Genomic DNA, 23,425 nt, shown 5'->3' on the forward strand with positions numbered 1-23,425 from the left:
GACCAAAGAAATCAAATGATTGTCATTATAAAACCGCTTGCGGGCTGGATCGTTACTTGAGTCAGGAAATTTGAGAAGGCAATTAAAAAGTTCATCAATACAAGAAGCAAACAAGGAGGACAGTGTGTCTGTGAATACAGAGTGCAACACATTTTCACCTTGGTCTCCTAAAGCTTTTTGAGTTTGTTACAGGGTCAAGCAAAGCCTCTGTATGACAAATCAAGAACATGCATATATTGCAAAATTGGCAAAATGCCTTAGACAATTTCTCCTAAATTTTCATTACTGGTTTGAATAAAGGGATATATTTATGTAATTTAGAATAATATTGTATAATTCATATACCTCACAATACAGTAATGACTGATTTAGTATTTATTTGTTTATTTATTTATATTTATTTATTTAAGGGCTGGGCAAGTTAACTCTTTATTTTCACATTAACTGCTTAACGCTGACAATTATTTTATTGCGTGTTAATGCATTTTTTTATTATTAGCAATGCGGCTAATCGCATTTAATCGTGTGAAGATCATGTGATTAATCACGATTTAAAAAAAATAAATAAAAATATATAAAGCTCAGTGTAAGTTTCACAGTATTAGAGTAAAACAGTATTATTGTCAAATATTGTCACATTATCACATGATTATACATTTAATATTACTAAAAATATTGTTTTTGAGGTTTTACTAAAAATATTGTCATATTAGGTTTTTTTAGTGAAATGTGTTTTTTTTTTTCTCTGATATAGGTTTCAGACTACCTCGAGGTTATCAAACAGCCTATGGACCTGTCCACCATTATGATGAAGATCGACACTCACAAATACTTGGCCGCCAAGGATTTCCTAGTGGACATTGACCTCATTTGCAGCAATGCGTTAGAGTACAATCCAGACAAGGACCCGGGAGGTAAATACACAATATAAAGCAGCTGGATAAATAAAAGAACATCACTTGTTATGGGGTATTCACACACAAACAGCAGTATGCAGCAACAAGAAGTCATTCTTTTTTTTTGGTAAACAATGGTGCAGTGGAGTTAAGCGGATTATTAAGGTGATGTGATGTTACCTTTTTATTTATGTTGGCCTTTTAGCTTGAAAAAAAAAAAGTTAGCTTTATTGGAGACATTTTTAGAAATGATCCACAAAATGTATAATAAATTATACAGGTGTACAGGAGAAATTTACTAGTTAACCAGTTGTTAAAGTTGTTAAAGAACTAGTAGATCCATGCACATCTGTTGTACTTGGTTTAAAGTTTCGGAAACAGTGATACCAACCCAAAAAATAGCAGCAGCAGCAACTGCTGTACTTAAAGAGTGGAGGAGATTAAATCAGTGATTAATCGGACAGACTTGTCAGTCCTTCACTGAAAGATATGAGAATTTGAGAACAATAAACGCAGCTAGATATTAACCCAGTGACCTTTCCTCATTCGAGAGGCACAAGAAATCATTGTCTCTGATCTCTCCACAGAGGAAAAAATGGCACTATAATGAGCAGTCTCCATAAAACCCATTCATCGCTTTAATGGAGTTTTCGCTATTCCCTGGACATATGGTCAGTCGGTTGGGACACTTGCAGTGTAGAAAATTATGCCAGATATTGATTGGTGTTTATGGATGTGCCATGTATGTACATAGTAGACTGAATATAAACTAAACCAGAATGAAATGAGCCATGGAAACCTGTGCCTGGAATTCTAAGGTGAATTATGTAAGTTGACGCTGGGTTTTCAACCAAAAGCTTGAAAGTTAATGTGCGATATTTATTAGCTCCTTTAATTTTGCCTCTTAAGACCCTCATAACATGTTAAACATCATCTAATGAGACCGAGCATGTCGGATATGAAAGGTGTATCCTGTATGAGCCAAATGTGACCGCATGTGTTATTTAAAACAAGAGGAGCATATTCATATTAAAGACCTTCTCAAACGGTCATGTGATTGTCATAGATTTTTTGTGAATGAAATGAGATAATACAACCATATATTATTGGAAGTCTGCTAGCTGTCTACTTCTCATTTTTATGTCAGGACTTTACTCCCAGTCGTCTGGATTAATTGGTCAGCCAGTGAAGGTTGTTGGCTAAATGCAGCCGGTGCCTATGAATAAATCATAGTAGCCCATTTGCTGGGAGAACATTGGTCATTTGTTTAAATGCAGCGTCCACAGAGGAGCCACTGAAGGAATGAGACAAAACGCAATTAGCTACTTTAATAAGGAAACAGAAAGAGGCTTCTGGTCCATTTAGAGCAAGGGAATATGGGATTCAGTAGCTGTCAAAATTCCATTTGTTAAGCATTACTCTTACAAGTGAAGCATGAAAGTTGCACTTAAAATCTAAGGTGTCCTTTCCCTCGTTATATAGGTAATAATTGTGTTCGTTCGCTGTTGTGTTGGGTTTTTATTTTTAATTTTTTGGCGAGCTTCACTTCTGTCCTTGAAATGCAGTGTGGATCCAAATAGAGTACGGAGATCTCCCTTCATTCATGAGAGTCTTGCACTGGTCCTAGAAAATGTGCAGTTTGAAATCGTAACCCAGCTGAAGTTTTCAAATCACATCTTAGTATGCAACTTTTAAGGTGGTTCTTATTCAAATAATTTAATTCCGAGCCTCCGAACCGTACCCCTGGATATCAGCCTCCCTGCAGAGTTTCCTTCCAGCCCTGTTCTAACCAGCTGCTTCGATTCAGTTCACAACAGTCAATTCACATAGTTCATACTAAAAGTATTTACTTTGCTGGGGAACTGTATATTTCTGAGAATATAGTAAAACGCTGTGAATGTATTTTAGATGGTTCATAATGTGCGGTATATACTGTGCAGGACTCCAATAAGTAGAAAATTGGTATTCTAATCCAAACATAGCCAAATGCAGTGTGAACATAGATCACAAGGGCCTGGACTGAGCACCACTGATTTAATTTCTCACTGGTCCATTTGTTCAATTGTCCGTTTTGGCACCAGCAGCCTGAGATATTTGGGTAGGGCTTTGAAAGTCAAAATAAGTGGATTTACACTCTCTTCCTTTCAGCCTGCCATTATATCCTTGACTGCAGTAAAGAGTGTCCTCTCACTCGCTCTAGATGGCTTAATTAGGCCCATCTTCCAATTAAGAGGCAAACTTTGCCAGATCCTGACCTCCAGCCTGTCCTGGAGTAATGAGGACTACCCAAGTAACACGCTCTCTCTTCTTACTCACTCTCACACACACACACACATTTTTCCTCCCTTCGTGTTTAAATGCTGCTTGATTTAACAATAGAGGGAGAGAAACTAAGGATAGAATACAAATGGTATTTCTCAGAGTTTTGAGAGCACAGTAATCCCTGTTTTTGTAAACAGACGCTGTGATTGACTGCCTGTGGAGCGCTTCAACGCCAGAGGTGTTTTTCAGATATTCAAATAAAAAAGCAGATGCTTAAGTTTCTCGAGGGAATCTTAATTTATTACATTGAGCGTTTGCTTGATTTGCAGCACCTAATTGTATTTATTTTGATTTGTTGTGCCTCTTTTTAATTAATTTTTTATGTGTTTGTTTGAAATTGTTCACTGGAACATTAACGTCACCGTCTTGCCATTCATGTACATTTTATACATTCATTTCTATTGGTGGTCGCAGCAATGCATTTAGACGTTTGTGTAAAGTTAAACTCTTTTAAACTTTGTTGCATTTCTGAAAAAAGACATGGCCTCTTATGTTGTCGGAAAGCATCAACTCTCATTGAAAATAATTTATTATTTGTATTGCATATATGTTGCTTTAGGTGTGTATGACATCATAAATATTTTAGGATTAACTATTATTTTTATTTAATAGTTTGTCCATATCCAGCAGGACTTCAGGATTGTGTCGACAAAAAAATGATTTTATTTCCCTTGATTATGCAATTACAATTATTAATTTCTATTAATAGAATTGATATTAAATCAACTGCTATTCAAATTTTGAGTAAATTATAGAGCTTATTTACGCAGCGTCTACACCTTGTTGATTTATAATGGGTGTGTTTGAGTCCACTCATGTTTAGCTAATTGCACATTTAGCTAATTGCAGTGGCTCTAATGGTGATCTTTATTTTTATTTTTTATTTTTTCATTAATTGTGCAGCCCTAATACTCAGAAACCTTACTGTCAGTCTTCAAGAGCATGGCTCTTTTTTAATTGACTCTGCCCTTGCTTACTATCTTCTGTTGTGCTTCCTCACAGATAAAATCATCCGCCACAGGGCCTGCAGTATGAAGGATACTGCACACGCCATGATCGCCTCTGAACTGGACCCTGAGTTTGACCGCATGTGCGAGGAGATCAAGGAGTCCCGCAGGAAGAGAGGTGACACAACACTTCAGGCTGTCCTTAGCCCAGGGTTTCTTTGAGCTAGACTGATGTTGTGCACCGCATTACAAACCAATCCTCTTGCCCAAAGCTTGCAGTTACTTACCTTTTTTAATACTCTCATTTTACACCACTTAAGGTTTATTTAGAATAGAAGACATAGTTTTGTTTCAAAATCTCTCCTTATTCCCTATGTAGTTCTCTATGTGGCAGTCACTTTATAGGGAACAAGTCATATCATACACCGCAACAGTATCAGTACACATATCTAACCAAATGTTTGGATGGACACGACAGTGTAGGCTTGTTTGATATCATCACCTACAGCTGCATTGTATTTTAATAAACCATTTAGAAAATGTATTCATTACAATAACTACACAAATGATCTATTATAATGATATATTAGAACATATATTTTTATTATGAATAAGTTATTATATAAAGAAATGCATTTTTTATGCAGTTTTTATTTTAAAATTAACGTTTAATTAAAATAAAATTGAATTGTATATTCTTTCTATATGGCCTATATGTATATAAATCAATATAAATGTATATAATAAATGCTTTTCTCTTTTTGAAAGTATTAATGTACATTATTATTATTTATTTCTAGAATGTATTATATTTATGCAAATAAAGAAATGTGTATATAAATAATGAATTTAGAAATCCTTAAGGGACGTATTGGTATCATTTAGAATAGTATGCAAATAGGGATTTAGCCCTAGATTTTAGCATGCATGCCGGCACCTTGTTTAACACCCATCAGCACTAACATTAGTATTAGGGGTCTAATCCTCAAAGGCACATAATGTTTTAAAAAAGAAAAGAAAAAAAGAGAATTCACATTAAAGGCTATTACGAGGGTCTTTGCACCCAGCACCTCCACCACCCTTTAATCAGCAGGGGGCTTTTCTCTCAGAATGATTTACTTCAGATTCCTGGAGTTCGATCATTTTGTGTCTGCTGTAACGCAAATCTCGCACGGCCCTCTTCTGGGCCACCCCTCGGTTCCTTTTCATTTTGCGCTGGTTCAGTCGAACGAATACGGTGGGGTAAAAAATGACCTGCTCTAGAGAAGTGCTGCTGAATATTTTATGTGGTGCAGTGGAGAAGTTATGGCTATCGGTATTGTGGTGTGTAACTTTGAAGCATGGCTGCATATGAATTAAAGACCACCATGAAATTCCTTAATGAGGAATTTTTTTTGTGTGTGTTGATATATTTCTTATTAAAACAGGATATTGAAATTGGACTTGTACCTTTTTATTTTTTAATTTTCTTTCATTTTATTATTTATATAAAAAAAAAAGCCATGAGCATGCTTTACTGCTAAATATTGCTAGTTAAACTTAGGTGGTTTCAACGGGGCTGGGCATTATCAATCTAGTGTGTATTTTATTGTACAAAATGAACAAACAGGATGTGTCATCAACATTTTCATTCAATTTTCCCAGAGAGTGAATTTTGTCTTTATTTTTTCAAGTACTTGCATATAGATTACTCTTGAAGCTAACAGAATTGGTCTGAAAGCCACAAAACCTGATTTAATGGGTTCTCAACAGTGTCTTAAAGCCCACTATCAAGTCTTTGATTTTCTGATCCCAGCTTGAACTCATTCTATGTTAGTCTATGGGATTTTATTCTTTTTTGCATCTGCTAGGCGAGAATATGATTTCTTGGAACATGATGATGATCCCCTTGTGAGCGACCATCTTCTAAAATCTCCTCTGAAGGCAGACATATATTTTCATATATAAAGAGCCATTTATACTGTCTGAGGAAAAATAGTGTAATACTACAAAGACATCATCTTTTGCAAAAAGTAAAATTAATCTAATCTGTTTATTATCTCAACTGACTTTAATTGTCAATTTTTTTCAGTGATTTTCAGCCGGCTCAGGGTGCATCATTACCTCCCTTTTTTTTTCCTCTTCATTCTGGGTCTAACTTATGTTTTCTTGTTCTTCCAGCCTCTCAGACCACACCGCAGCTGCCCGTCCCACCAAGCGCCGCGGCTACCAGGAAGCCCGTGGGAGAGGAAGTGGGATTAAGCAGTTCTCAGGGTGACATGGTGGACAAGCACTGCAGCAGTGAGTACATGCAGAACACAACAGCCAACAACAGTGATTGTTAAGGTCTCTGCACTCTGTGCGGCAGCTTTTAGACTAGACTTTTTCCAGGTGATCGAACAAGCTGTACTTTGACTTCGAAACGAGCCTTGGGAGGTCCGACACTTCTGCTAACCACTCTGCCCATGAAAGTGTTTTCATGAGGGACGGTGTGATTGTGAAACAGCTTCTCGGTCAACTGCTGCCGGTCTTTCACCTCATTCAGAGCGTGAATAAGGGTCACTGTGCCCCAACCCAACCGCACTCATGACAGTTTGTGTAGTAGAGGAGTTTAGAGCAATCCTAACATGTTCTCTCTTTTGGACGTTTGGCGCATTCTTTTGGTACTGTATGCTTGAATTTGAAATATTCTATATTCACTATAATTTCAAATTTTACATCGTCGTTAAAATGAATCTGATATTATCATTTATATTCAATATATCGCCCAGCCCTAGATATTACTTTCCCTTCCACCCACATTAGATTGATATTAGATTATCAATACAGTATTGTGAGGGGAAACATTTATTTATTTTATTTATTTATACAAAAATAAGACTATTATAATATATGTAAAGAGTAATACATTAGTAATACAGTATTGTGTATTATTTTAATATATAAAAAATATAATTTTATTATTTCACGCTTTATGAAGCTGAATTTCTTAAAAAAAAAAAAAAAAAAAAAAACTGTAATATGCAATTACTGTGCTATTTTCTATTTTTGCCATGTCATACCGCTCACCCCTAGCTGAAAGGTTTGTCTCATTGTTCATTGAACTCCTAATGAATTAGCTTACAGATGAGTCATTTTTGTGAGTGCAATGTAAAAACTCATCAGTCTTCCAGAAAAAAAATGCATACCTGAAAACAAAACCTCTCTCCAGTTCTCGTGCTTCAATGTCAAATATAATAGATATTCTTTATTACCTTAATGCAGCTTGTTTGTTAACACTGTGGCTTTTATAAGTTCTTGATTCTAACAGTTTTGATTCTGTCTGGAACTCTGTTCTGGACACACAGCACAAAAGCTTGTTGTTTAACGAGATTTGCTGCCATCCAACCAGTGTTTCTTTAACTATTACTTTCTCAAGTGATTGGATTTAGAATCACTCAGACGTGGAACAAAATGCTTTAAATTAGAATTTGGTAAGTAAGCAAACCCCCATAACACAATACAAGGTGACTGTGGTTTCTGAAAAACCTGCCAAAGTGTGACATCCAGGGATGGAAAAGTCAAAAGATCATTAAACATTGAAACAAATTTCTGTTGTAAATGCATTTTTGTACTTTGTACATTCTGTTAGAAACAATTTCTTTGATTAGAAATTACTTTTTGTGAGTGCGGTCTCTATAGAACTTCTGGAAGGTTGTGGAAAATCAAGGAAATTAATTATCCTTTTTATGTTTGAATTTTTTTACCATAGTTTTGTGCTTGGTGAAAATAGGCTAATAACACATCTCATAGTGCTTTGGGGCTTTCCAAAGTCCTGTAGTCGCTCTTCTATTGATATGCACAAGAGTAAGTTGATTGACTCCCAACATCAGAGCAATGCCTCTGGTTGCACCCCCTCACCGCCTTCCCTTTGACTGCAGCACCAGCCAGGTCAGTCCTCTCCTGTGGCCACCCAGTGGATGGAGAGGGATGCTGGGAAGGCTCGGGGGCCACAAGGGTCAGAAAGTACTATCTGCATCTACTCTTTGGCGAAAAACTCTGGTAGATCCATGCAGCAGTTGGGAATGTGTTTCATCACATTCATAAAAAAAAAATGTTTAAAACATATTTAAATAGAAAAATGTAATTTTTTCTATTTAAACATGCTTCAGAAAGGCTTTTAGCTGGGCCTCAAAAGAGGTTGTTGTGGAGGAGTGGCTTGTTTAAATCTATCATTCGTCTATGTTGCCAGATTGAGCTGTAATGCTGTGATTTGCTCAGAGCCAGCATTACCACCCCGGTGTGATAAGCAAGTTTATTCTTGCTCTGCAAGTGTGGACCCATTAGATAAGTCATCGGATGGCAGTTGTGGGATGCTTCCACATGCACTATGAGATTAATTAGCAACTATCTCAAATACAGTGGATCTGATGGGTATTTTGACCAGCCTTGGGTTGTTCATTTTTAGATTGTATTGTGTTTTGGGTGGTAATCTTTTATTCAGGAATCAACTGGGATTTGATGTTACGATATCATTAGATGTCTGGATCATGAAATGAATCATAATGTTGTGTAAACATTTAACACTGTTCTAAAGTGTTGGAGCACCAAACTGTCCTCTAATTCTCGAATTTGTGTCCTGCACTTCCTCATCCTGCCACAAGATGCTGTATGTCTCCCCCATTATCTGACAGATAGAACCGTACAGTATAACAGCTCAAGGGAAAAGAAACACAAAGAATGATTACATCCTTGAGAGATGAGAAGGTGGCTGTTAGGTGCAATAAACACCTCCGGATGAGATGGGCATGCTCCTGTCTGAATGTGTTATATTTCTTGCTTGAGAACCGGAGGTGAGGGAGCACAAAACTCAAGCTTTCAGCTCCTAAGAGCTTGTTAAGCATTTCATCTATCTTCCATCTGATTTGCCCAACAACAAACTTATAATTTAAAGAAAAACTTCCTTAAATTAGCCTTATCCCCCAAGTGTTTCTTTTTTTCTTTGATGCAGTCAAAGAAGCCATTAGTAGTGTTGTTCTCCTTTTATCAGGCTTAATGGTATCTACTGATTCTGGGTTCAGTTGACTGTGTAGCATGTGTAGCACAGCATGTGTATATTGTGCTGCAAGTTCTTCTTAAATTCGGACTATTCAAATCTTATGCTTTGCAATTGGTACATTTTGTCCTTGAATCAGACTTTTTTTTTTCTTTTTCTGTGGCGATTCTGATTAAATTTAAATTTAATTACTCAAAATACTGTAACACAGTTTGTTTTTCTTTTATTAAAATCAAACCAATATTACCATTCATACTTGACCATGAATTAATAATTTACAGTTTAAATATAGATATTATTGCATTGTAATATAGAATTTATGGGGTAAATATACTTGAAAAATCCTGTCAATTTAAAGTCATTAAACTTTATGCATTTTTGTCTCTAATAATCCTCATCCCCACAAACAACATTTCATTCATTCAGTCTGGTTTTGTGAACTTGTGAAGATAATTTTTCCAACAATTTTGGGAGAACTTTTAAGTAATATTTTTGGAGTATAAGTATATTATGGATAGATAAACAGATTGATTGATTAATTGGTGTGAAATTCTGTATGACCTGGAATTTTCTTAACCGACTTTGCGAGATAACACCTTGTGGTATTACTGTGTTCTGGTGTCAAACCATTTATCATGTTATGTTCTTTATTTAAAGCTGCTGTATGCAAGTTTTGGACTCTACTGAAGTATAAAAATACCATAATATGTTTGCAGATATTTAAGAAACATACTTGTTTATCTTAAAGAAAAAAAACAATGCTACAGTCAGTTATTCTCCTTTGAAAATGTGCGTTCTGGGCCGGAATGTAGTCTCCGTTTTGGTTTATGAAAGGCCCTCTGCCTGTTTACTCAATTGTATTTAGACACCCCTGGTTGCCAGCTGGCGGAAAACACAGCTAATTTAATTTAATTAATTGTCAAGTGCACTCGTTCCTGTTGGTGTCATCAATCTGGCAACCTGTGTATCTGAGGAGGAGGGGCTGGATGAAAAAAAACCCTCCAATATATTGAATTTGGACTGCAACACCTAGTTCAACCACTCTGTGTCAATCCTACATACACAGCACCTTGAAAATAATTCAGTTTGTAGACATAAATGCTAATACCCAAAGCAATATGACAGGAGAGATGACAAATGAACCATCAGATACAGAAGCCTCAGCAGTCTTGTACCAACAATGAAGATCTCAGACAAGAACAAAGAGGGACGTGTTTGTGCTGTGGTCCGCTATTGTCCTGATGATGAGTCAGCCACCCGGCACCAACCCATGGAGATGGCAAAACTAAGCAGTTCTGTCATCAAGGTCTTTTATAGGATTGCAGAAGGGATATTTAATCCCCGAGGCCATCCAGAGCTGCTCGCTTTCCTGCTTATCCTCACTGTTATCTGATGCTGAAGGTTGTGAACTATTGCCCTTGCTCTAAATCAGTGGCTTTCAACTGGCTTTGGTTCTGGACCCAGATTTGACTTTGAACCTCAAGTGGCGATCCAACACATTTCTTTAATTAACCACTGTACATATAATTTATGGTTATATATTATATAATATTCATTAATATAACACAAAATTATTAATGCATTTACATTTTTTTTTTTTCTGTTTTAGAAATAGCAAGTAATTCCCCATACAAAACATATTGTGGTTGGCCCACCATGTTTGATGTATTCGGAGTCTTATATTCCTTGAACATTATGAATTGTAATGATTTTTAAGGGTAAGAAGGTTGTCACATAACCTATCCATATTGACATTTGGCTCATTTGTCTGTAGCTTCTGCCCAGTGAGTTTGCTTATAATTAGGAGACGTTTTCTCAGTTTGTTTGGGGTAAGACTCACACACATGGAAAACACATTTAGAAAGGGGTGACCGCAGTCCACCAGATGCTCTTCTGAGCCGGAGAAGATGAAAATGTGTTTTAGCACTTGGATGTCCTGCTATTTGTTGAGGTATTGTGTCCTAGTCAGAAGTTTGCCCTTGTGTGGAACTTTTTCAAAGCCTTAAGTGTTGTACTTGTCATGATTATATGTGTTGCTCAAAAACAAGACAGCACCCCCAACCTCTTCCTTTTTTCTGTCTTGTTGCTTTTCCCTTTTGCAACCATACCCTGAACTACACAATCTGGACTTTGGTGTCTATTCAAACAGATGGGTTTGAAAAAGTGTGTGTTTTTTTTTGTTTTTTTGTTTTTTTGTTTTTTTAGCTTGGCAATGGCTCAGTGAGAAGTGTAAAAGCTGTTGAACATACTGAACATTTGATACTGGCAGGGAGTAATTTTTAAAGTTCAGAGTCAGAGCAGATATAAAAGTTATACTGCATTGCTTTTAGTTGGTCTTTAACTTATCCAGATGTCTCACTCTCCCATTTACTTTTCAGATGATTTATATTTTGGAAATACAATATAACTTTTTAAAAGCTCAAATTCATTCAGGGTGTCTGATAATGCACTCTGTTTACTGATGTTCTGTGCATCCTGTATTAAATAGTGCATTAAATACTTTATATTTAAGATATATTAATTTTAAAGGTATATATTACTTAAAGGGGGGGGTGAAATGCTCGTTTTCACTCAATATCCTGTTAATCTTGAGTACCTATAGAGTAGTACTGCATCCTTCATAACTCCAAAAAGTCTTTAGTTTTATTATATTCATAAGAGAAAGATAGTCTGTACTGATTTTTCCCGGAAAAACATGTATTTGCCTAGCGGTTTTGGAAAAGTTCCACTTTGTCGTCTTCTTTTTATTTTTTTAAGCTGTACATGTGGAAAGTGCAGTTTGATGACAACATCGCATGTTGTTTACTTGATGTGCTTACGCGCTGATAGCTAAGTTAACAACACAGAGATATTTTAAGCAGTTTTACTTACTGCCTGCGGTTCCAACACACGATCGCGACTCTTTTTCGTTGGGACTGCATTATCCTTAAGAAATAAACGATACGCAAATCCGGCGTCAAACTGGGCCTTGTTTGTAAAACACTTGCACAACTACGTTGATGCTCTGTAAAAATAAACTCCATCCACTGGTCCTTTAATGCTGTTTTTTTTTTGGGGTAATCTGTGCAGGGTTTGTCTTGCCCACACTTCTTTTGTGACATTTCGCTCTCGCTCTGATCAGTGAATGTCTCTGCTCTGCTATACGGGAGCGCGCGCTCTTCCGGCAGAAGTGCCATAGGACCCATATAAGGAAATTCCGCTCCATCTAACGTCACACAGAGCCATACTCGATAAAACTCTCCGAAACTTGTGACAAACCGGAAGAGGTATTTTTGGAACAATGGGAATACAACTCTTTAACAGTGTAAAAAACTCTGTATGCATGAAATAGCATTTCACCCCCCCTTTAAAAATGAAAATTTGATTTATTTACTCATCTCAGGCAATCTAAGATATAAATGAGTTTGTTTCTTCATCTGATCAGATTTGGAGAAATTCAGCATTGCATCACTTGTTCACCAATGGATCCTCTGCAGTGAATGGGTGCCGTCAGAATGAGTGTCTAAACAGCTGATTAAAACATCACAGTAATCCACAAGTAATCAGTACGATTCTGTAAATGTCTTGTGAAGCCAAAAGCTGCATGTTTGTAATAAATTCATCATTTCTAACTTGTTAATTGTTGCTTTCAGCTAAAATGTGTCCTCTATTTCTAATTTTGCTTTCTCTAGTGAACTGTTCCTTTAAAACCTATAATTTGTAGAATAATAATCCATGAGAGGCTCACTGAGATTTACCATGGTACAGCCTATTGATTCACTTCAAATGGTGAAGTGTCGTTTAATCCTACTGAAAGAGACCAAATATCACAACATTCAACTAGGACATACATGGAGTAAACTAACTCAAGGGTTGCAGGTTGAGTCTACAGTGTGGCTGCAGTAGAAACTGGACTCTTATAAAGTCACTGTGGAATAACTGTGCCCGCGAGTAAAGCACTTAACCCCAGATTGCTCCAGCGGGACTGGCCCTGCAATTAGTGTGCTGGAAGTCGCTTTGCAGTGTTTGCTAAATGGCAAGCAACTAATTTGTGCCCACGGCTGCATTTAACTTCCCTCGTAGAAAATCATTGCTGGGGATAAAAATGTGAAAGAGCGTTTCATATGAAGCTGTCGTTGTCTTGTGCACAATTGTGTATTGATTGAAAGAGCATTTGCATTTCATTGTTTGCACAAGGTCTTGCAAGTCTCGTGCAGCGCTTTTTAGGAGTAAATTTCTAATTCCAAAGTTCAGTCTTTATTGAAGATTTAAATAATTACTCTTGACATATTAGAAATAGGGTTTAGTTTTTTTTTTTTTTTTTTTTAATTGATTTTGTCAACAAAAGTTGTTGATTAATATTTTTGTTTCAGTATAATAGCTCTTTATTGTATCTTAGTATTTTTCTTCCTATTTTGTAAGACTGTTGAAATGGTTAATTTGCCAGAATTTCTCTTCTAAGCTTTTTTTTTTTCCTACAACGAACTGATGAAAAAGTGTCAGGAAATTCTATATGTATTAATTAGAACTTACTGGTCCATCTTTCAACAGCAAGCATTTTGTGAATCCCGCGTTGAACTCCCCGAGATTAGAGAAGCAGTCGTCAGTAGAATGTGTTTGTGGGTGGAGTCAAGTTGTTCGCGGCCAGCCAACGTCGAACATAGGTGTGCATTAGGGCTGCATGATAATGACAGAAATCATAATTGATTATTCCCTTCAAATTGTAATTATGATTATTAATTACGATTATCACAATTTACATTGATGTTTATACTGTTGTTTGATACAACTGCATGCCGTATTTTTATCTGAAAATAAACAGTGTGAAAAAACTACCTGAAAAACCTTTAGTGCTTTTCTATAGTATTAAGCCTCAAATATCAAACACACATCAGATTGGTTTCAACTTTACATAAAAAGAAAAAGTAAAAATATACAAAAATTACACTAAATATACTATACTAAAACAATGGAAAAACCTTAAGATAACATGTAGAAAGAAAACACGTATCTTAAGCAAAATAACATAATTGGACTTTGAAAGATTAATTGCCGCATTGAACAATTGTGTAATTGTGGCATCCATAATTGTAATCGCGATTAGAAATTCGATTAATTGTGCAGCCCTAACATGCATTATGCAAATGTGTTATGCCGTGACCTGTAGTCATCACGGAAGTGGGACTCGAATTACTAAAGACTCGTCTAGGCTGTACAGAGTCGATTCTTTATTTTGGGAGGGAATAACTTTATTTATCGTGCACTTTCAGTATTTAGCAATTTTTGGAAATTTAATCACTCATGTACATGTTGAACAGTTGAATACTGTTATTAAAATCAGTTTTTATTTAATTTATCTGCTTACATTGCCTAATCTAGCTCAGTCATGCTATGGCCTTTTAGTCATATACAGTTAAAAATATTTGAATCTTGATGGCAGTTTCTCTCTTGTCCCACTTTGGCTCTGTATCATGTCACTTTCACCTTTGTTTTTTCATTCATGCATTAATAAGGACTTCAGACTGTTATTGGGACTAACACCGTTTGGCATGAGTTAATTTTGTGATATGCAGCATCTATTGTGGTTGACACAGTTCATCAAATGTCCATCTAGTCATTTCTGAGCATGTTTTAAGCCCCAAGATTGTGTTCCTGCAAATTTCCCCTTTGATCATTAGAAAATGAGCAATTTACAGCTGAAAATCGAAAATTGCACAGCTACGTCAGGGAGCCATCTGATGAATTATGAAATTGTATTAATCTGTCAGGATGATATTGATCCAACTAGGCAACTTGCCACGGTCATTAAACCACAAATAACTTGACACCCTTTAGAGTCGCAGATACCTTCACTGGTGCTATTTAAAGTCAGCTGAGGCTTCATCATGCACTTCTACTTTGCTATTGGCACAAATATTTTTGGTATCATTTGGAGTTCAGCATACTGTTGCGATTTCTCTCATGCACTTTCTAATTCATTTAGATGAGCAATTTAATGAGCCTGACGGGGAAAAAAAAAGATCCTACTACAAAGACAACCTTTAGTTTAAGCAACTCTTCTATTATGATTTGTGCTGCAGCCTATGGCCTGAATAATATATAACTTATATTGCGTTGGGGCGCCCCGCTTTGTCCAGGGAAATCTTGCTGGCCCCAAATAGCGCATGGAGAGTGTCTGTGCTCTCCTTTAGAGTTTAGTTTCTTTCCCTAATATGAGCGCTAATGGACTTAATTATGGAGATGGGGTGTCTCAAAGTAAAAGACTTCAGTATTCAGGGCCCTGTAATGATAATTTCAAGCTCCCAGTTTTGTACGTGGGAATTGTATCAATTGATTCACTTAGTTTTGAAACTACTTTTAAATTCGGTGAAGTGTTTTGTTATTAAAAATTGTTTATTACCTCTATGAAGAATTTTTCCCAGCCTAACTTAAGTAAATGATTCAGTCAATAACAATAAGTCATAAAGATGATTATTATGTTTTCCATAAAGAAAAAAAAAAAACTTGTCAGCTTTCAGGAGTATACTGGCACAATGACTTATAAGTATTGTGTTTTGAAAACAATTATTCATTTCTTTATATGCGTGTTCATGTATATCTTCTAGACAGAAGCTGAGAGGGATGGATTTATTGAATTTCATTTTCTGGAACTAAAGCTTTCCGACTAACTCAATTATTAAACTAGTAAATTAGTCATCTTTGAGTCAAAGACGTAACATATGCCCAAGGAATAGCTTTTACTTGTGCAAAATTTGCATTGTGGGTATTAATGCTTTGTCTCCTCTAGTCTATAATGGCTTGGAAGGCTGTTATTTGAGCTCTGAGTGTTCCGGAGTGATGCGAGAATAGATATACTTTAGTGTCTTTCAGACTGTATTTTGGTGAAGAATGAACTATTATGTTGTTTTCAGGGGTTCTTTGTCATGGATGAGTGTTGTAGATTGCATGAAATGTTTTTCTGAGTGAACTTTTGGATGGTTTGTGAATCACACTACAATTCTTGGGGTCGGTTGAAATGACATGCGGACAGTTTTCATTTCTACAGCTGGATGATATCTAGATATATATATATAAAAAAAATTGGCTTAAAGCACATTAATTGCACAAGTCTTTTGTGACTTGTAATTGTTTTTTTTTGTTGCGAGTTCCGCCACCTTGTTAGCAGATCTAGTTTCATTGGCAAATGAGGTTTTGGCTCAGTGGGTTTTGTTTTCTGATAGAAGTAACATCACATCTAATGATTAAAGAAGTCCATGTCCTGTCTCTTCATTAGCCTAAATGCAAAAATGGATCCACATATGGTGACTCATAACTGATCCAAAAATGTTTTATTTCAGTAAGTTAACTTTTAGTCTTTTAGATGTACAGTAGTTAGTTTTGTGTGTGTGTGTGTGTGTGTCAAGTCTTAATTTTTGGAACAGGACAGTATAGATTAATCATTGAACATGTAAAATGTGACCCTGGAGCACAAAAGTCTAAAGTTGCTGGGGTTTTTAGCAATAGCTAAAAAAACATTGTATGGGTCAAAATTATAGATTTTTCTTACATGCTACAAATCATTAGGATATTAAGTAAAGACCATGTTCCCTTTTTTTGTACATTTCTTACTGTAAATATATCTCAATTACATTTTTGATCAGTAAACTGCATTGCTAAGAACTTTATTTCAACAACTATAAAGGTGATTTTCTCAGTATTTAGATTTTTTTTCGCACCCTCAGATTCCAGATTTTCAAATAGTTGGATCTCAGTCAAATATTGTCCTCCTAACAAACCATACATCAATGGAAAGTGTATTTATTCCAATTTGCAGTTTACTGTTAGCATTTAACTTTAACTTTTGTAAACATATTTTTTAATTGTCACACATTAGATTTTATTTTTTATGTAACTAAATCTTAGTTACACTGTGAATTTTGGTATTGTCTTCCATTAATAGTTTTCAATGTGCTGTATTTATGGCTATCACTTGATAAATGTAAATTAATTGCATGATATGCTGATTGATTTCATTATAAAAAAAAAATCAAAGTAAAGAAAATATACATAAAGATCCCTTTTGTTGAAATTATCAGAACATTTTTAACACTAACACATTAACGTTGATCTTTGTAGTGTTTTATAGTATTCTATGGTTTTATAGTATTGTGTTTGTTATACTTTGGTAAGTCTTGGGGCTGTTTTAAATGTGCTTCATATAAAACGAACTAGAACTAAATTCACAGTGCTACTTGTAATGCGTTTGTTCAGTCATTTTTAATTTACTACATTTTTAACATAGGCCCTATAACTGTGGATATTCTCACTCTCCCTGAATGATCATTTTCAGTTTGGTATCATGAAAACAGTCTGCTAGTCTGGATCCAGTTATTTATAGAGTCCGATGGTGGTCGTTTATCTCAGACAGCGCAGGGAAACATGCACTGCACAGATGACCTTTGATTGATTCATCCACGCTGAATGATTTAGACAGCTACTCTGAATATTTCACCTTTTCTTCTTTATTGAATTGGTCATTTGTCATTTCCCCTAGCAGGCTAAGACAAAAATGCTCCTTAAAAGAGCGTTGGATCCAACCTGACCCCACAATTGCAATGGTTTTGATATTTAATTCATAAATCCCATCCATAAAAATCTTAGCTGGATCTGAAATCCTGAGCAGCGGATCTGATCCGTTGACATTGACTAGGTGAACCAACAGAGGTTCTGCTCACGGTTTAAGTCCTTTGTTGATTTTACGGCCCAAAATAATGTAAGCCCCTGATGGATGTAATCACACCTGACTGCTTTTGAGCTCATGAGTAAAGTTGAACTTTTAAACTGTCCTTTTCCCAAATCTGTCGTCCAGGAAAAGTTTAGCCATCCTGGTGTCCAACTTTTGGCCATTACCTATGGTTTCCTCCATATTGCATTTGTTTACCTTCACTTTCTGTGGATTTTTTCTCTAAAGAGCATGGGGGAAATTTTCAAAGCCTCATCATTCAAAGCAGATGCTGCGTCTCTCACTCTCAATGTTCTCATTCCCTGGGCTTCAGGTAATCACAATCCCAGCTTGGTATTAATCCGATTTTCATGGCCTCCTAATGGTGTCCATTAAAAGCAAGCTCTGTAGATGATGTGCCCGGTCTATCATGCGGTTCTACATAAACCTCACCGTGGAATCTAAGCATCCGGCACAGCGGTTGGTGGCGAACTCCAGCAGGCCAGCCAAGTGATTACGATATATATCTGAAGTCGAAACCCTGATGGAAATCTGATCAAAGTGGAAGTGGCTTCCTTCCTTATCGCCAGAAGAGCAAGTCCAATAAATAAACACTTTTCCTGGTAGGCAACTGGCCAACTGTTCCATGTCAAAAGTGGTTGGTAAAGATAGAGAAGGAGCTAACTGTAGAGCACAGCAGTCGAATTCTGGAAGTAAAAATCCCCTTCATTCTCTCCATAGGGGAATTGATTTTTAACAATAATTTATAAACCTTTAAAAACAGATATAATGTGAACTAAGAGGTGTTAATCGATGGATCATGCTTTTGTTGAAGCCATCAGCTGGCATTTATTATTAAACTTTTTTTTTTTTTTTTTATAATCATGTTTAGCCCCATAATTCCTGGTAAAAAACTACATTACACATGATTCTGCAAATAAATCCAATTAGAGTGTCGACACAAACCCATAGACCGCTTTAGTGCCCGTCTACTCTTTTATGCTCTGAAAATGTCTGCGTATAATGTATATTTTGCATTGCTTCTAGATGCATAACAACACCTTGTATCCTATTTGCAGAATGAAATCTGATAACCATTTGTAAGGTCAAAAAATGCCATAAAAACATAATCCATAGTTAAACTATCAGTTAAACTTTTGACATTTTTTGACTGATTTTGCTAATATATATATATATATATATATATATATATATATATATATATATATATATATATATATATATATATATATATATATATATATACATGAATACATATAATATGATTTACGGTTCTTTGCATTGTAGTTCTTTCCCTCATTAAAGCCATTATGTACATAGTCTTTTACCTATGTCTTTTTATCCAAATATTTTTTTGTTTGTAATGTTGTACTTCACCCCTTAGCTGAATAGTTTGATTCATGGCTTGAAACTCTTCAAGAAGACTTCTTTAGAAAACCCTTTGGGATAAATGAATGGGAAAACATAATTTCAGAAGCCGTCGCAGAAGTGGACGGACATGATGCACACTATATGCTTTACAAAATCTGAAAAGCTTCCAGTGAGAGCTGCTTTTTCCACACCGTTTGGCTTGGCAGGCGCCACATTGATAAAGTGCCAAAAAGCTCCCTCATCATTTTGACTCTCGTCCAGTTCTGAGGGATGGACTGACCTTTGCTGTCATGACACCAGTGCATGCAGGACCTTCAGGCTATGCAGGCAGCCCGCTATAACATGGGTGATCTCATTTCCTGCTCAAGAGTCAATGAGTCATCCGCTAGTGAGGCAGATAGGTGTTTCATCTATAAGAGATGCAGCTCTTCTTTGTTAAGTGGTTTGAAGATTGTACCTATTTTTGGCAGGCCTGTATTTCAAAGCTGTCACAATCAAATGTGCGCATCCAAATATAGTGCTCTGCTCATCCGTGGGCGTTTCCTGGAAAATAACTCCGGCGACGCTGTGGCATGCTAGGACGCTCACGGTGGAGATGAATTACCCCTGGCATGCCCGTGTGTTCATCCTCACAGTGGGCAAAGGAAGCTTTTGACTCATCTACCTCATTTCCACAGGCAGAGACTGAATCATTGATCGATCCGCAGGCCTCATTAAGCATCCACACTGCATGACAAAGGCCAGAGTGACTAGCTGTGTCCTCTCACAAGCCAAGTCTTTCTCATTCTCACGCCGTTTTCTCTAACCTCTTGATTTCTCACCTTACACCTGACATATCGTGCTAATGGGTATTATTATAAACCATCACCTCTGTATTCTCACTGTGTCTTAACCAGCTGCAATGTAGTAAGTTTCCAGCAACAAAGCAATTTGTCCATACAGACACTATATGGCTATGTGAAAAAATCTATCAAATATCACAGCCAATCAAAAACGAGTGTGGGAGGGATCTTTCTGCAAGCACATTGAATTTGAAAAAAAAAAAAGTGGATATGTAATCTAATTCTTAAACATTGATTAATATTGAACCATTTTAACAGTTTATTTATTTTTTGTTCTTGTTAGCATTTATTTAGGTTTTGTTTTACTTCATTATGGGCTTGCCTTAGCCGAAATAATTTATAGTGTCTTAGAAGGCAGTGACATTTAACTAGGCTAACTATATTTGGAACAGAGAAATTGTTTCTTCAGTCTAAAACTGACTCATATTCATTTTGCAATTTAGTTTTTTTTTATATGTCCAGATTTAAAGTTTTAAAAGTTTCCAAGGTCAGTGAAATACATTTAATTTCCACTATATTTAGTATTCAGAACATTGGGTTGCTTAAGCCTTCCGTAACACTTGTACATTATAAAATAATCCATGTCAAGTGTTTTTAGGAAGTACAAGCTCTTACCACTAGGTCAAACCTGCTTTTTGTCGTTTTTGTACTTGAACTATTAGAGGCAGTATTTGAAATCAATAGCTGTGTTTAGCTTTATAATTTGGCCTCAGACAGGTTTGCACTGGCAAATGGATATGTCCTTGGCTGAATAATAGTCCTAGTCAAACTCGGACTCAGCGCGTCCTGGCAGGTGTCCTGGAACAGGAGCGTGAGCCGTTCTCCTTCGTTCTCCTCTGTTGAGCTCATTTACCTGAGATCCGATTCACACAGCTTTTTCTTGCTCGCTATTAAACGTTTAATAACATTCACAGCGTGGCACACCTACACAGATATGCAGGAATTTTAAGTAACTCTAGGAATTAGTGTCATTGTAAGGCCACATGTTCTGCAATGAACTATTGGAATAATGAGCTGCTCCAGCGGAAAAATTGACCTTCCTGGATTTAAAGGAGCCATATTGAGCTTTTTACAGCACTATATTTTATTCCCAGAAGTCCACTTATGTTAGTCAAGGTTGTTGCAGCAAAAATATCTCCACACCATGTCCAGAAGAAAAATCACTTGGTACATCCCAATTTGTGTACTTGTGGACAATTCTGTTGATGTTTTTTTGTATAGACAGTGCGAGTAGTGTTGAAATCACTGAAAATTCCCTCGAAAAATGCACTTAAAAATTATGCAGTAATGTAGTAATTACAAGTAGAGATTTACTGCTGATTACGGAGTCAGCATTACTGACAAGATGTGCATTAAATATCGAGCGATATTTATTGTGCATCCCTAGTAACTACATTAAATTTACTGTGCATATAAATGGAGTTGTATTTTATAATGGTGCATTGCATATACAATTGCACTGGAATTAATAGAATTATATGCATTTTCATATACAGATTTCTCATTCAGTAATTAATCCTTTGAAACCTACTGTTAATATTTAACAATAAATGTTGTTTTGATCAAATTGCCCTCTTTATTTGTTGCCCTACTTTTTATTGTCAGGTTATTTAAAGTTAAATGAACAACATTTTATCACTCATTTGCTATTAAAATGCAAGTCTATTTATTTTGTTTAAAAAAAATAATAATGTAGGATTGCTATTTATATTCATGCTATATTGGTTAAGCCTGGAATTTTCATTTTATTTTTTTAATTCTGATATTAGTTTGAGTTGTTACTAACAATTTAAGATTCAGATTAGGATATAGAATATAGATTAACAATCCAGATTAAAATATAGTATTTTTTTTTTTTTTTTTAAGTAGTATACATTTATATTTGTATAAAAAAAGTTTTTACTATTGTGAAGTGGCATCACATGCACGGAAAATTTGGCTAATTATTAGATAATTAAAATTTGTTGTCAATTTATGTTCTTTGCTTCATCAATGAGTGGTTGCAGCCCTATTTCTGAGGGGATGTAACGTAAAACACTCTTATTTCTAAAAAAGTTCCTTTTAAATGCTTAGATCTCATGAAATATTATGTTGGCCTTTAGAGTGAAGCTTCATCTGTATATTAAGATTTTTAGAATAGTGTGCCTTGGTAAAAAAGTACTTTTCAACCTTTTGTTTTTCCTTCCAATAAAATCACCGGTTCATTACATTAGACCAGCAAGAGATGTTTTCAAACTGTTGTATCATGGGAGTAATCATGAAAAAAAGGTGTCCTTACAAGGCGGACCTAAATGACTGCTGTATTGCTGGCGTGCTATCGCACAGTTTAATAAATGTGAGATAAGGTGGTGTTTTGGCAGGTACTGGTTGGGGGTGTATGGGTAAATATTCCTGGCACTGCATGAAATATGCATGCAGTGGCAGTTTTAATTATTACAAAGTGCTGAGCTATTCCAAGAAGAGCATCTCCTCCTCATACACACATACACACACACAACCACACACAAAACACACACACTTTTATATCAACCGTCTGGGACTGTGTGTTCATGCTTCAACAATTTCCATGCATTATTTAAAAGTGGGAAGAACGGGGAATGACAACTTTTTCCTGGTCTGCATTGGGCTCCTCTCAGGTAATCACCACAGTATCCATTTGACACGTGCACACTGCTGACCCCTGACCTTTCTCGCGTTTTCTTTTGTGGCAAAAATAATATGTGAATTCCAGGTATGTGTTTGCAGCTTTCTTATTTTAAGATTCTAAATAGCTAATGAAAAAAGAGTAACTGAATTGTTTATAGAAAATATAGATATTGTCTTTTAATGGATGGATTGGGCATGGTTTTATCTTTTTTTATTCTATTCTTTATTTAGCTACTTACTATTTAGCGTCTGATATTTTGTTTGAATGAATTGATGATAGGTGGACAGACAGGAAAGATATATGCATGTACAAATGGATAGGTGGATGTATAGATAAAGAGGTGGGTGGATGGAAGGATATATGCGTGGATGGTTAAATGGAAAGATGTCATTTACCACTGTTTTGGCAATAAGTGATAGCTGCATGCATCATCAATTAGGCTCCTAAAATATACCAATTACATAAAAAAAAACACCCTTTGCCTTGATGTTGGTGTCTCCTCGTGCATCTTCATACATGGTGGAACAAATTGGACGTATTTATATAATAATAATAATAATAATTAGGCTATAATATATTTTACAGAAAACATTTATTTTACAGGAAACTGCAGGGTGCCTGTAATTATAAATCATTCGATTTTTAGGTAATACTTTATTTGAAGATGTCCTTGTAACACATGTTA

At 35.8% G+C, this 23,425-nt stretch overlaps 1 protein-coding gene across 2 annotated transcripts in view; it reads left to right on the forward strand.

Moving 5' to 3' along the window:
* Nucleotides 1–23,425, forward strand: part of LOC113092586 (ATPase family AAA domain-containing protein 2B-like) — a 77,580-nt gene that overhangs the window by 30,118 nt on the left and 24,037 nt on the right. For both annotated transcript variants that reach the window (XM_026258233.1, XM_026258234.1), the window contains exons 22-24: nt 755–914; nt 4,221–4,343; nt 6,326–6,445. In XM_026258233.1, coding sequence (XP_026114018.1) covers nt 755–914; nt 4,221–4,343; nt 6,326–6,445 — 403 coding nt within the window. The remainder of the gene's footprint in view (nt 1–754; nt 915–4,220; nt 4,344–6,325; nt 6,446–23,425) is intronic.

The sequence above is a fragment of the Carassius auratus genome, unplaced genomic scaffold, assembly GCF_003368295.1.
Source record: "Carassius auratus strain Wakin unplaced genomic scaffold, ASM336829v1 scaf_tig00214657, whole genome shotgun sequence".
In the NCBI taxonomy this organism is placed as follows: domain Eukaryota; kingdom Metazoa; phylum Chordata; class Actinopteri; order Cypriniformes; family Cyprinidae; genus Carassius; species Carassius auratus.